At 36.5% G+C, this 13,476-nt stretch overlaps 1 protein-coding gene across 4 annotated transcripts in view; it reads right to left on the minus strand.

Moving 5' to 3' along the window:
* Positions 1-657: 657 nt before the first annotated feature.
* LOC106872962 (dnaJ homolog subfamily C member 5) overlaps positions 658-13,476 on the minus strand; it is a 103,400-nt gene continuing 90,581 nt past the window's right edge. For 3 of the 4 annotated variants that reach the window (XM_014920149.2, XM_014920150.2, XM_014920147.2), the window contains one exon: positions 658-2,379. In XM_014920149.2, the coding sequence (XP_014775635.1) occupies positions 2,194-2,379 (186 nt within the window). In that variant the 3' untranslated portion in view covers positions 658-2,193. Of the gene's footprint in view, positions 2,380-11,531; positions 11,559-13,476 lie in introns of all 4 variants that reach the window. The other variant, XM_052973245.1, reaches the window with a different exon arrangement.

The raw sequence follows: 13,476 nt of genomic DNA on the forward strand, positions 1-13,476 counted from the left end.
TTCCATGTCTATGAGTGCTGCCATAGAAAAGATGAAAAATAAGGAGGAAAATCCTATGTCAGCATGATGAATATATTCTGAGTCATGAAGGTCAATTTTGAAGTCAGATAAATAAAAATTTTGTGGAGAAGATGAAATAAATTATAAATCACTAACTTTATATACATTCAGTGTTACATTTTACTTCATTGTTTTCTTACCATTGCCAAGAAATTATTTAAATACAACACACACATATGCTCACATTCCACATGCATACAGAAAGCATAATGAAGAGATATCTAATTTGGAACATTCCCATGTCATTTCTCAAAATCTTTAGTTAATACAGTTATGGAAAGAGTATTCTTTTTTTATTGGAAGTAGAGAATTAATAAGTGGGGTTACAGATAACAGTATTCAGCAATGTACTGCCAAAACTGAAAGTTAATGCAAACTAACTACTACCTGAAATGCTCCAAGGTAGAATAATAAACCAGAATCGCAAACATTGGAAACAGTGTTTGTGGTATTTAGAATTGAACACACACTCGTACATACTTTCCCCGCCAAAATCAAATTTTATTAATACAATAATAAAACAAAACCCCTTTAAAAAAAATTTCAATGATTAAAAAGCATGTTAAAAAATAAACTGAAAACACATTAAACACAGTCTAGTAAGTAAACTGGATATATTTCAAAGGTTTAATGCTTAGAGTACAAATGAAGTGACTACAGCCATAAGGGAATATTAATAATACATTTGGAGAGTGTAAAGAGGATGGCTCCTGGAACTCCTGAAACACCATTTTATTCTTGTCTTTAGTCTTAACCAGGTTTTGAATTTAAAGATATTAAATACAACTTGGAAATTAATGGTAAAGGAATAATAATAATTATATTAAATGAAAAAAAGTAAAAGAAAATAACCCAAAGAATATTTACCCCAAAAGAGAGAAGTAAAATTAAGAATAATAATTCTAATTCTTGGCACAAAGCCAACAATTTTGAGGGGAAGGGTAAGTCGATTACATTGATCCCAGTGCTGAACTGATGCTAATTTTATTGACCCCCCCCCCCAAAGGATGAAAGGCAAACTTGACTTCAGGGATATTTCAACTTAGAATGTAAAGAGCTGGAACAAAAGTAGCAAGACATTTCTTCTATGATCTAACAATTCTGCCAGTCCACACCATCAGCGTATTAATAACAGTAATAATGATTTCAAATTTTGGATCAAGGCCAGCAATTTCGGGGAGGAGTAAGTCAATTAAATTGACCCCAGTATTCAACTGATACTTATTTTATTGACGCTGAAAGGATGAAAAGTAAAGTCAACCTTGGTGGAATTTGAAATCAGAATGTAAAGACAGAAGAAATGCTGCTAAGCATTTCGATTAGCATGCTAACAATTATGTCAGCTCACTGCCTTAAGTAGTAGTAGTAGTAGTAGTAGTAGTAGTAGTAGTAATAATAATAATAGTAATAATAATAATGTTATTTAGGCACAAGGTCAACTACTTTAAGGGAAGGGGTTAGTTGATTACATCAGCCCCAGTGCTTGACTGGTACTTATTTTTTGACCTCGAAAGGACAAAAAGTAAAGTCAACCTTGGAGAAATTTCAACTTAGAACTTAAAGAATCAGATAAAATACCACTAAGCATTTTGTCTGACACATTAACAATTTTGCCAGCTTGCCATCTAATAATAATAATAATAATATTTCTAATTTAGGCACAAGGCCAGCTACTTTAAATGGAGAGGCTTAGTTGATTACATCAACCGAAGCACTTGACTGGTACTTATTTTTTTGCCTCAAAAGGATGAAAGGCAAAGTTGACCTTGGTGAAATTTCAAAATAGAAAGTGAAAAGCCAGACAAAATGCTGTGGACAAAATGCTGCTAAGCATTTTGTCCAACACACAAACAATTCTGCCAGTTTGCCATCTAATAATAACAATGATGATGAGCCAAAAGGAAAGAAAAAAGAAACAAAAGACAAAAGAGAAGTAGGGTAAAAAAAAGTGGGAGAACAATAGAAAATGAAAAAGAGGCAGAATAATCTAGATAAGAATTATTAAAGAATTCCTCAACCAAATGAGATCCAGTTCATCAAAAGCATAGGTATGTGTTCCTTTCATCACGCCACCAATTGGCACAGTTTCTACAAGGACCAGGGGCACCTACATGCAGGTTAGGCAAAGACAATTTAAGATTCCGGTAAAGGAATTGCACCATCAGCACCGTAGTTTGGTTTGGCGTCTTGACTTAAAACTGTTGTTTCTGTCACATTTCCGGTAGCTTCCTGAACTCCCTCTCCTTCTGCTGGGTGGCCTGAAGCAGTTGGCTGTGAGACGACTGGGGTAGCCTCTGAAGAATCGCTACTTAGTTCCTCCTACAAAGAAAAACAAAGAAAGTAAAAGAATTTAAATATTGAAATGGGTGTATATGCATGAGCACACATACGTTACATATATTTTATTACATACACATTATATATATACAGGGTGTCTGGACTAAATGTGACAATTTTTTTTTTTTGATGCCTCCTTTTTTCAGGAACAACCTGATGTATTTGTGAACACTCAATGGCGTTGGGGAGCACAAAGACTACGGCTATAGTTGAGAAAAAGTTAGCCGAGATGGAGGATTGGAAGCCACCTAAATACTGGAAAAGAGTTACCTGTATCATGATGATTCACATTGGGTGCCAAAATGCCAACATCATGACTGCTGATCACTGCTCTGTGAATACTGTAAAGGCTGTAAGACAAGACATGGACAGCTGCAACAGGGACTATGGAGAAGGTTGCTGCTGGAAGGCTGTATGTGTGGCAGCAGGATTCAGTTCCTTGCCATACTTTTGTTAACAGTCAAAAGTTGTTGTAAGAATTTCTACAACTTTACCAGCCCTAATTTCTGACCTCCTATTTTCCCTGATTGTAATCCCATGGATTACTATGTGTAGGATGCTGTTGAGAAAGACACCAACTGCTCTGCCAGCCACAGCAAGGCCAAGCTGGTGGCTAAGTTCAAGGTGGTGTTTAAAAATCTTCTTAGGGAGGGATACAGTAATAAATGCACATGCCAGGTTCCAGAATCATCTAGTTGATATTTAAAAAAAAAAAAAAAAAAAACTTTCATTTTTGGATGGGATATTGTGTTTTCTATCCTTTTTATGGAAAAGCAGCTCAAACACCCTGTATAATACATGTCCTCAACATAGAAACAGTACTACACTACAAAAACTGGCATTTCTCTTCAGAACCAGATAAAACTTTACCTCCACTTCAACACTGATAACTTGCTAAAAAGCCCAGGTTTGGACCCATAATGGAGTATTGCATCCAATGGCTGCATAACAAATTGGTATAAAGCTATTCACAAAGACACATCAATCTCTGGCCCACAGACCTGTTGTCTCTTCTCCCTGCCTTTCCTACAATTACTAGCGACTTTCAGTCTTTTTGAACCAGCTTTTATAGCACATCAGCCACTCTCAACCCAGTTGTTTCTCTTCCTTAACCCTATTGTGTCCGTCCCACTCCAACAAGTCCAGTCCTTTCTTCTCGCATGACCACACCACCACAATTTCCACCTTGTATCTGTAGATTTGCAATAGTCCAACCAGAACATTAACAGTATCAATTTCAGTTTTGTAAAACCTACAAAGGCCATGGGTATATACCCTTCCTCTAAACCAAATCAATGCAAGAAAACAAAAACGACAACAAAAAGAAACAACATAAACATGCATGCATATATATACATATACATGCAAAGGCATACACATGCATACACTCAGATACACATTTTACATGATGTAGAATTCATCAAAAAACCCAGGTATTTTTCCCCCTTTCCTCACTGACAATTGTTACACTTCTGACAAGACCAACATTAGTTTTGGTCAACACCATGAAAATTTTGCTGACATAGATCACTGTCCAGTCTCTCATATGTAAAAAAAAGAGAACAAAAAAAAAAAAAAAAAAAAAAAAAAAAAAAAAAAAAAAGAAAATGGGACCCCACTGGTCATTATGAGAAATTGAGCCACACGCTTGCTGATCACCTCTGGCAATAGACATCTCAGGAGCTGGGACAGTGATCTATGAGTATACTTGTTTTCTTTCATTTGTAAATGTGTGTGTGTGTGTGTGTGTGTGTGTGTGTGTGTGACAGATAAAGGGCTGGTGACTCGAAGGGCATCCAGCTATAGGAAATCTCTCTCCATAAAATTCCATTGAACCCATGCAAACATGGAAAAGTCGACATTAAAATGGTGATATGAATTTAATTATCTTTTTGGAATAATTATAACTTTTTATATGATAAAAAGACAATGAAAAGCAATAAGAAAAGAACAATATCAATGATGTGAGCAAGTCATTAAGTGGTAACGATGTGCAAAGTCTAAGAATATATCTCAATTTTTTAGTATCAAACAGTGAATAATATAGTCAAGAAGTGGTTTGAAGAAGAGAATAGTGAAATGAAGAAACCTGAGGGGCTGCAGAAAGTTTGTGAGAGGACAAAGAAAGCTGTTATAAAACACTGACATGTCACTATTAGAGAAGTTGCAAATTCTATGGATATTTCACCATATTGCATAAGAACAATATAGAAAGATCTTGAGTAACAAAGAAAGAAGGCAATATTTTCAAAAGCTGGCGAGATGAAAAGGTTCAAATGGGTTAAGGAGTTCTGCAACAAGGAAGAAACATTTTATTTTGTCAATAAAACGTGATGAAAGCAAATTCTGTCAACTTTCCATTTTAAGAGGTAACAAAACTGAAACATATCAGATTGTTTGTAGGGAACAGATAAACATTCGGGGAGGTGGGAGGAGTTGAAACTATTGTATGTGTTGCAAATGGTAAGTTAAAACTCAATTTGGTTTTAAAAAATCATTTAAATCAGGGGTTCTCGACCATTTTTTTAATCTATAAACCCCTTTGATGGCTATTCTATTCTGGTGGACCCCTATAGTCATATGAGGTTTTAAAACTAGTCTTATAGATACTTCTTTTAAATTCCTATTTTGTTTTTCACACATTAACTTGTGTAGGTTGAACTATGTAAAATATTAGAGAAAGAAACCTAGTTGTTAGTGGATTTCCCAATTTACTATTTTGTTGCATGGATCCCCCTGCCCCTAAATCTTATATGGATCCTCAGGGGCCATATGGGCTCTGGTTGAGAACCACTAATATTAAATTGTCAAGATACTATTACCCATCTATTCCAATCAGTAGGAACTGATAAGAAGACTAATCTTTTTCAAGAAGCTGGAACTGCATGTCATACAAGATAACACAAGTTTGGGGGAAAAACTCAGGGAATCAAATCTCTAAAACACGTAGTTCAAAGCCCTGATCTTAATCCAATAAAACATATCGGAGCATGCCAAGAGAAGATTGTTGAAAATTACATCAATTACAGAGTTGCAAGAAGCATTGGCCAAAGAAAGGATAAACATCATTGTTAATTTAAGTCCATAGCTAATGAAGTGAAAGAACAGGATATTAGTTAAAGGGTGCTTATAAAATACACAGGATCTTTTCTGTTTGGCTGCACCTGTGGAGTTTTAAAGTTTAGTGAAAATTTTAAAATTTGGTGTGTTGATGTAAGTTTCCATGCTGAATATCAGGAGATTTAACTTTTTCCAGAAAAATTATTTTAAATAGTTACAGAGGTCAAAAGTTTGAAACTTTTTACCCAGTCTGAAAACAAGATTTGGAAGCTGTCATTTTGTGCGTGACAGCATGTGTTCTCAACTGAAAAATGAAATACTGACGGAATTCTGCTTTACGCACAACATATAACCCATCATATTTTTTTTTGGAGTGTGATTTAAGGTCTATGTAGTTGTTATTTTCAGCACATCTTACAAATGTTTTAAGCATTTAATAAGTGAAAAATGACCATGTGGCTTGACAGGACTACTACAGAGGGGTAAGCGGCTTGATAACAGCTTGGCTTGTTACTATGAAAACAGGCACCTTGATGTCTGTAGCTTTTGACTGGCTAAAATTACCCAAAATTTGCAAACTTTAAAAGCCATTAACTCTTTATTTATTGATTTATGGCGAAAATGAATTTCATGTCAATGATTACTATTCACAACTATACCAAAAGTGGAACAAAAATTAAAGAAATTGAAAAGTGGCAGCCATACAAAAAAGATCCAATACTGAGACTAAATTTCATTTTGGATAATTCTTCATGCAGTTCTTACAAGTTAAATGAAAAGTGTGTTTTATTACTATGGCATACATGCATGCATGTGTGGGTGAGTGGATGGGCATATACTGTGTGGGACAGTATACAGGGTGTTGATGTGGATGAATGGTAGGATAGGGGTGGGTGGTACTATTGTTGTCCCTTTCTACTCTTTATTTTTCTTACACAGCAGACTGACTGTACTTCTTACCATAAAACTTGACAATCAATAAGCCACAGGTTGTTTAAATCTAATTTATGACCCAGACTTATAACTGATAGTCCATGGTCAATTTTTTTGTCTCCTAGAACAGTGCTCTGCATAAGTACGCCATGGCACACTGGTGTGCCACAGTGTAACCTGAATATAATCTTTTCCTCCTATACTTTTAGTTATATTTTTAGTCCAGGTGTGCAGCCAAATTTTGAAAAGAATATAAGTGTACTGCAAGTGACAAAAGGTTGTGGAGCACTGTCCTGCAACATTGTATCACTGGCAAGGTTGCTATTAATTTGCATAACAGGAATATACATTGAGCTTTTAACACTAGTTATTTATTGCTGAACACTGAAGATGCAGGATTATAAAATGTTTCAACAGCTATATTTAATCATGATGGTAATTTGATGAGATGTGTGTAGCCCCTATAAAGCAATAACACACACACATCATCATCAACATTTAATGTCTGTTTTCCATGCTGCTATGATTTGGACAGCTTGACAGGAACTGGTAAGGCAAAGGGGCCACACCAGATTCCATACTCTGGTTTGGCTTGGTTTCTACACCTGGATGCCCTTCCTAATGCCAATCACTTTACAGTGTGCTGGGTGCTTTATACATGACACCATCACCAGTGCCTTTTATGTGGCACTAGCACATCTCTTACTGGTCTCTTCATTCACATTATCAGTAAGTAGTTCTTGTTGAGTTACTAACTTTAGAGTGGTCAACTTCATAAATTGAAGTATAACAGACAAGACCTTGTTCAGACCATGTACTCTGGTAATCCATTCCATATTTTAAAAAATACTTTTTATCTCAGTAATAACATCTGTATTATTATCATTGACCGTTTGAACATTGTTCACCTGATCATGATTTTGTTCAAATTCTTTCTTCATATTTTGATTTCATAGCAGATGCCTATGAACATTTTTTCTCACATTTTCGTTCCCAACTAAGCAGTTGTTCAAGTTGCTCATTTTATTTCATCAAGGTATTTTCTCTCTAAACTGCAACAAATGTTTGGTTTCCAATCATATCTATAACTTGCTTCTGATTTTGTTCAAATCCAAATTTTTCTTCTGCTAAAGCTTCAAGCGCTCTTTTAGGTTTCTCCGTGGCTAATTCTGTTACTGGTAAAAAAAAAAAAAAAAAAAAAAAAAAAAAAAAAAAAAAAAAACAAGAAAAAAAATCAAGTAACTCTTGAGAACTCAAATGAAGATTGGCTGTGTGGTAAGTTTCTTCCCAACCATATGGTTCCAAGTTCAATCCTGCTGTGTGGCACCTTCAGTAAGCATCTACTATAGCCTCAGGCAAACTAAAGCCTTGTGAATGGATTTGCTAGATGGAAACTGAAAGAAGCCAGCTGTACATATATTTGCGTACGTGTAAAAACAGGTCTGGTCAAAGGGAAATAATTCTTTACTTAGAAATAGGCGAGGATTAGTGACACAAAGGGGGTCCAACAAAAGAAAATCTGATCCTCATGCAAGCATGGAAAAGTGGTTACTAAAATGATAATGATTGTAATACATCTAGGATAGCAAAAGGAAACCCAATAATGAAAAGAAGAGTGATGGTGTGAGTAATTAGGAATTAAAAAAAAACTGAAACAGTCTGACAATGAAGACATTATCATCGTTTAACGTCCACTTTCCATGCTAGCATGGGTTGGACGATTTGACTGAGGACTGGTGAAACCAGATAACTATACCAGGCTCCAATCTGATTTGGCAGAGTTTCTACAGCTGGATGCCATTCCTAACGCCAACCACTCTGAGAGTGTAATAATTAAAAGTGATTATATAACATAGAAAGCAATAAGAAACAAGATGTGAAAATTTTTGATAGTACTTCATGTGAGAATGATAGAGAAGCTTCAACTATCACACTTACAGTGAATGAACATGTGTATATGTATATACACACACACACACACATATATATATACAGGCATGGTACCTTGGACAAGTGTCTTCAGCTCTAGTGCTGGATTGGCCAAACTGAAAGAAGCCCACTCTGTGTGTGTGTGTGTTCTTGTCTTGATATCATGTGACAGTTGTAAAACGATTGTCACTGTTATACAAGCAGTGATGTTCGTTTCCAATATTCAGCGAGAACATGCCTGACCATGGGGAAATAGCATTTTGGAAATAGGTAAGGGTTGGTACCAGGAAGAGCACTTGTAGAAAATCTGTCTAGGTAAACTCAATCTCACCCATGCAAGCATAGAAAAGTAGACATTAAAATCACACACATGGCTCAGTGGTTAGAGCATCAGGCTCACAATCATGCGGCTGTAAGTTTGATTCTCTGACCAGGCTGTATGTTGTGTTCATGATAACACGATTCTTAGATGATTTCATGTTGTTCCAGTTCATTCAGATGTAGAAATGAGTTCCAACGTCACCGGTGCCAAGTTGTATCAGTCTTTGCCTTTCCCTTGGATAACATCAGTGGCATGGAGAGGGGAGGCTGGTATGTATGGGCGACTGCAGGTCTTCCATACACAACCTTGCCTGGACTTGTGTGCCTTGGAGGGTAACTTTCTAGGCGCAATTCCATGGTCATTCGTGACTGAAGGGAGTCTTTTTACAAATACATAGCTACACATATATATATACAAACAGAGAGAGAGATAGAGACTGACTTGCAGTGGAATTGTCTCAAAGTAGTAGAGCAACAGTTATTTTAATACCTCATACAATAAAGAAAATTCTAGAAATTATTTCAATAGGTAACATGATTCTTAAATGTCAGTCTTGGCGTGATACACACACATTTAAAAATAAAGTCACCTGACAAAAAGTAATAGCTGTATAGCGACAAAGTAAAAGTTGTAGAGTGACATATCAGCTTGATCATCTTTTGAAAGGCATGCAAATAGAAAACCAAGTTTAAATAATGTTTACTGTGAAATACTACTTATTTACCTACTGATCCGTTTATGTGACAGTATATAATATTACAAGGTGCATTTAAAGAAAAGTGAAGTGATTAGTAGTGAAAATTAAATTGTGATGCTGATTGACTGTCACCATGACCAGGTCAACAGAATCAGCTATTTTAAATAGTGCCACTATACACACTAAGTAGATGATGTGCAATTATTCTGGCTACAGTTTAAAATTTAATGGTTAAAATAGCCACTAAGAAATTATTTCCTTCCCAACCACATGGTTCCAGGTTCAGTCCAACTGGAACCTTGGGCAAGTGTCTTCTACTATAGTTTGGGCTGACCAAAGCCTTGTGAGTGGATTTGGTAGAAGTCCTCATCCATGCTAGCATGGAAGGTGGACGTTAAATGATGATGATGATGATGATGATGATGATGATGATGATATATATATATCATCATTTAATATCTGTTATCCGTGTTGGCATGGGTTGGACGGTTTGACAGGGGCTGGCTAGGCAAAAGACTGCACCAGGCTTTGCTGTCTGTTTTGATAGGGTTTATATGGCTGGATGCCTTTCCTTACACCAACCAACTTGCAGAGTGGACAGTGTTTTTTTAAGTGGCACCAGCATCGGTGAGGCATTTTAGCATGGTTTTTACAATTGGATGCCCTTCCAAACACCAACTACTTTACAGTGAAGACTGGATGTACCAATACTGGCAGGGTCACCAAGTAACCTACAAAACAAAGATCCTTTGAGATGGTGGGGCAATGAAGGAGATGATCTTCTGCCAGGTGATGAGAGGTAAGAGTATCACAAAAGAATAGAAACAGGTGTCTTGCTGTAGAGGAGATACATGTTTACCCAGTCAGAGGGAGAGAGTGAGAGTGCAAGAGAGATGGTGGTGATGTGCCAGGACATACTCGCAAGGTACAGGGATCAGAATATAAATAGAATGGTAGAGTAGAGCAAGAGAGGGAGATAGATGGTGGAAAGGTGCCAGGACGTACCCGCAAGGTACAGGCGATCGGAATATAAATGGGGTGGTAGAGTATTGCCAAGGGTGTATGAGAAAGGAGTAGTGACTTCACATGAACGCAAAGAGCGTGGTGGTGAGGAGTGCAGTGATTGGTGAAACATCGTCATATAGAGGTGGTGGGAGGGGGGGGACAACAAGATAACAATGATACAGTGAGAGGGGCAGTGACAGGGCTGAAGAGCAAGAGATGCATAAGCACAGTGCATGGAAAAGAGGAAATGTAAGGAAGAGAAAAGATATAGTTTGGTTTGTTGGAGTTGGGTGTGTGAAATTTTATATATGTGTGTGTGTGTGCCTGTTTTGGTGCCCTGCCACTGCTTGACAACCGATGCTGGTGTGTTAATGACCTGTAACTTAGTTTGGCAAAACAGCCTGATAGAATTAAGTACCGGGCTTAAAAAAAGCACTGGGGTCGATTCATTCACTAAAAAATTCTCCAAGGCGGTACCCCAGCATGGCCGCAGTCTAATGACAGAAACAAGTATAAAAAAAAAAATTAAAAAAAAAAAAAGAAGAATAAATACACAACCATCTAACTCTGAACCAAGAACCCAAAATATCAGAGTGAAAAAAAAAAAAAAAAGTCTAATTGATTAATTTCAAATTACAAAGATTTCATTTACAGGGCTGTTCATAACATTGCAGTTGCAGCTTGAAGTACTGCCTGGTGAGCAGTATGTGAAGTGGATTGTGAAAGCGTCAAGGAAATTGTATATCATTACTTTGGTATTTTTGTTTAAAACCATTGTAATTTTATTGGTGTTGTTTCTTTAATCAGGAGTGGGAGGGTAGGCTGAATAGGATTGAAGAAGAATAAAATAGCTTTAAAGCAAATGTATATAACATTGGATGATATTCTTGTGTGACTACATTTTCAAAGACACTAATGCAACTCAAGAATAACAAGATTTGCAGTCGGTTACAATGGAAGATTGCTAATTTTGTTTACATTCTAGTGCACCATCAATAGCAACAAGCTGTCATTCTTCCAGATGAGGCAGAAAGGAGTGAGTGGAGAGAAAGAAGACAAACGAAACATATGAAAATACTAAGTTTCTGAATGTTTAGTAGAAATGCTTGTGGCTAGTGAGAATTAGCTCTATCCAAATCAAAAGGACAGTGTGCTACCATAATTGGAGAGAATCAAAAATATACGAACCAACTGAGGTAGAACTGGATGAAGAGACTGAGGGAGAGAGAGGCAGAGAGAGAAAGAGAGAGAGAGAAATAGAAAAATCAAGCAGATATTTATTCCTAGATATTTCAATTAAACAATAGCAAGCTAGAATCTGAGTTGATAGAATTTAATCACTTAAGATAGGTTTATTATTAAAGACAGCGATTTCGTAAATTATTTTGAGGGTAGCCAAGAATAAATTTTGTGCTTGTATTTAAATAATTTAATTAGACATGAATCTACCAGTTTACAAATGTAAAGGAAATGTATAATTGTGGTATTTGTAACTCTCCCTTATTAAGAGAATTAAGGATTTCTGTCAACATTATATATGTGGGTAGGACTTTAAACTGCATCCATTAGTGAGGTATTGGTCAAGAGTTTCAGAGTTTTGAGGATTATAAAACCACCTCTTAACCACTATTGTTCTGAGGTCTACTCTGACCTGAGACAGCAGCGCCTGTCAGGGTTCCAGCTAAAGGTTAATTAACAAGTCAGTTAAGGAGACGGAACTAATTAACCTGGGGAAGCACCACATCTAGGGGAAGGAAAATTCTGACTCCAAACCCCCACTGCTTTGTGACCATACCCAGCCATAGAAAGGCTTTGGGAGTAAACCTTGAGGGAAAATTGGGAGTCGGAGCTAGCCCCTAATGCAGTTCAAGGTTGTCTACAATCTCATTCTGGCAACTTCTGTGACAACGCTAGAGCCAAACTATAATGGCTGTGCTGTTCTTTTGGATCCATTAGTGACTACGACATTGATGATATGGAGAGCAATAGTTACTGATTATAAGTCATCATTACAACACAAACAGCATTAGGACAGTAATCAGGTGTGGCTTGTGTGGAGGAGGCCATTCAAGCATTGGACTGTCCAGCCACAGATAATGCTGTCCCTGTAAGGTGGACAACTAAGACCATCACCTATGATCACTGAAGACAGACAGAGACCTCAGTATATATGAGAAAAGGAAAACTCGTAGTAGTTATGTGCTAGATGTAAATAGGTTAACACAACTTTAACACTGATTTAAACATTGTCAAAATATATTCATTTTGATCAATATGAAATTTAAGTTAAAACAGGTCTTTAAGGGACTTTATATCTGTAGAAGCCATATATATAAGGCAAATATCCAGAAGTAATTACTTTCTGAGGGATCACATTAGTGATAAAGTAAGAGAAAGAATTTTGTATTCAAGTCATAATATCTGTACATCATTTATTGACTTCTAACAATTGAGAGAATAATCTAAAAAGGTTCCTTCTACTCATTAACCCTTTTGTTACTAACCCGGCCGAAAAATTTTTTGGTTCATAAGACTAACACGGCCGTAGCCGGCTAAGCGTACCCATTGTTATTTAAATGCATATTTGAACCAAAATCTCGTTAGTACATTCGTTAAAACACCTGATTTCACTTTGCAAACAGTTGAGTTATTGTCTCCGACATTGTTTGGCGTGATATTTGAATTCAGTGAATTTTGGAAGATTTTTTTCCACATTTTTTGCGGCGCTAATTTTTTTCAACTTTGAAGATGGAGAGGAGTTTCATGCTATCAAGCAGTGATTCCGAATTTGAAGGTTTTTCAACAGAAGATATGGAGATATCGAATGAGCGAGCTACAAAAGCACGTGGTGAACGATAATAAATCGGATATTTCTGTATCCGAAACTGAAATCAGCGACGGCGACAGCGAGGATGATTTTACACCAGAAAAAGATTTAAAAAATATTTTTATTAACAATTTTTCTGAGGAAACAGGGTCAACCCATAGTCTTTCTCAGGAAGCGAAACCTTTAGACTTCTTTTTCATGCTTGTTTGAAATGATTACTGCGGAAACAAACCGTTACGCAGAATGTAAACAAACCGGATAAAAAAGATAGCTTGCGGTTTCCTGCAACTGTAGATGAAATACGGG

The sequence above is a fragment of the Octopus bimaculoides genome, chromosome 15 (genome assembly GCF_001194135.2).
Source record: "Octopus bimaculoides isolate UCB-OBI-ISO-001 chromosome 15, ASM119413v2, whole genome shotgun sequence".
NCBI lineage: Eukaryota > Metazoa > Mollusca > Cephalopoda > Octopoda > Octopodidae > Octopus > Octopus bimaculoides.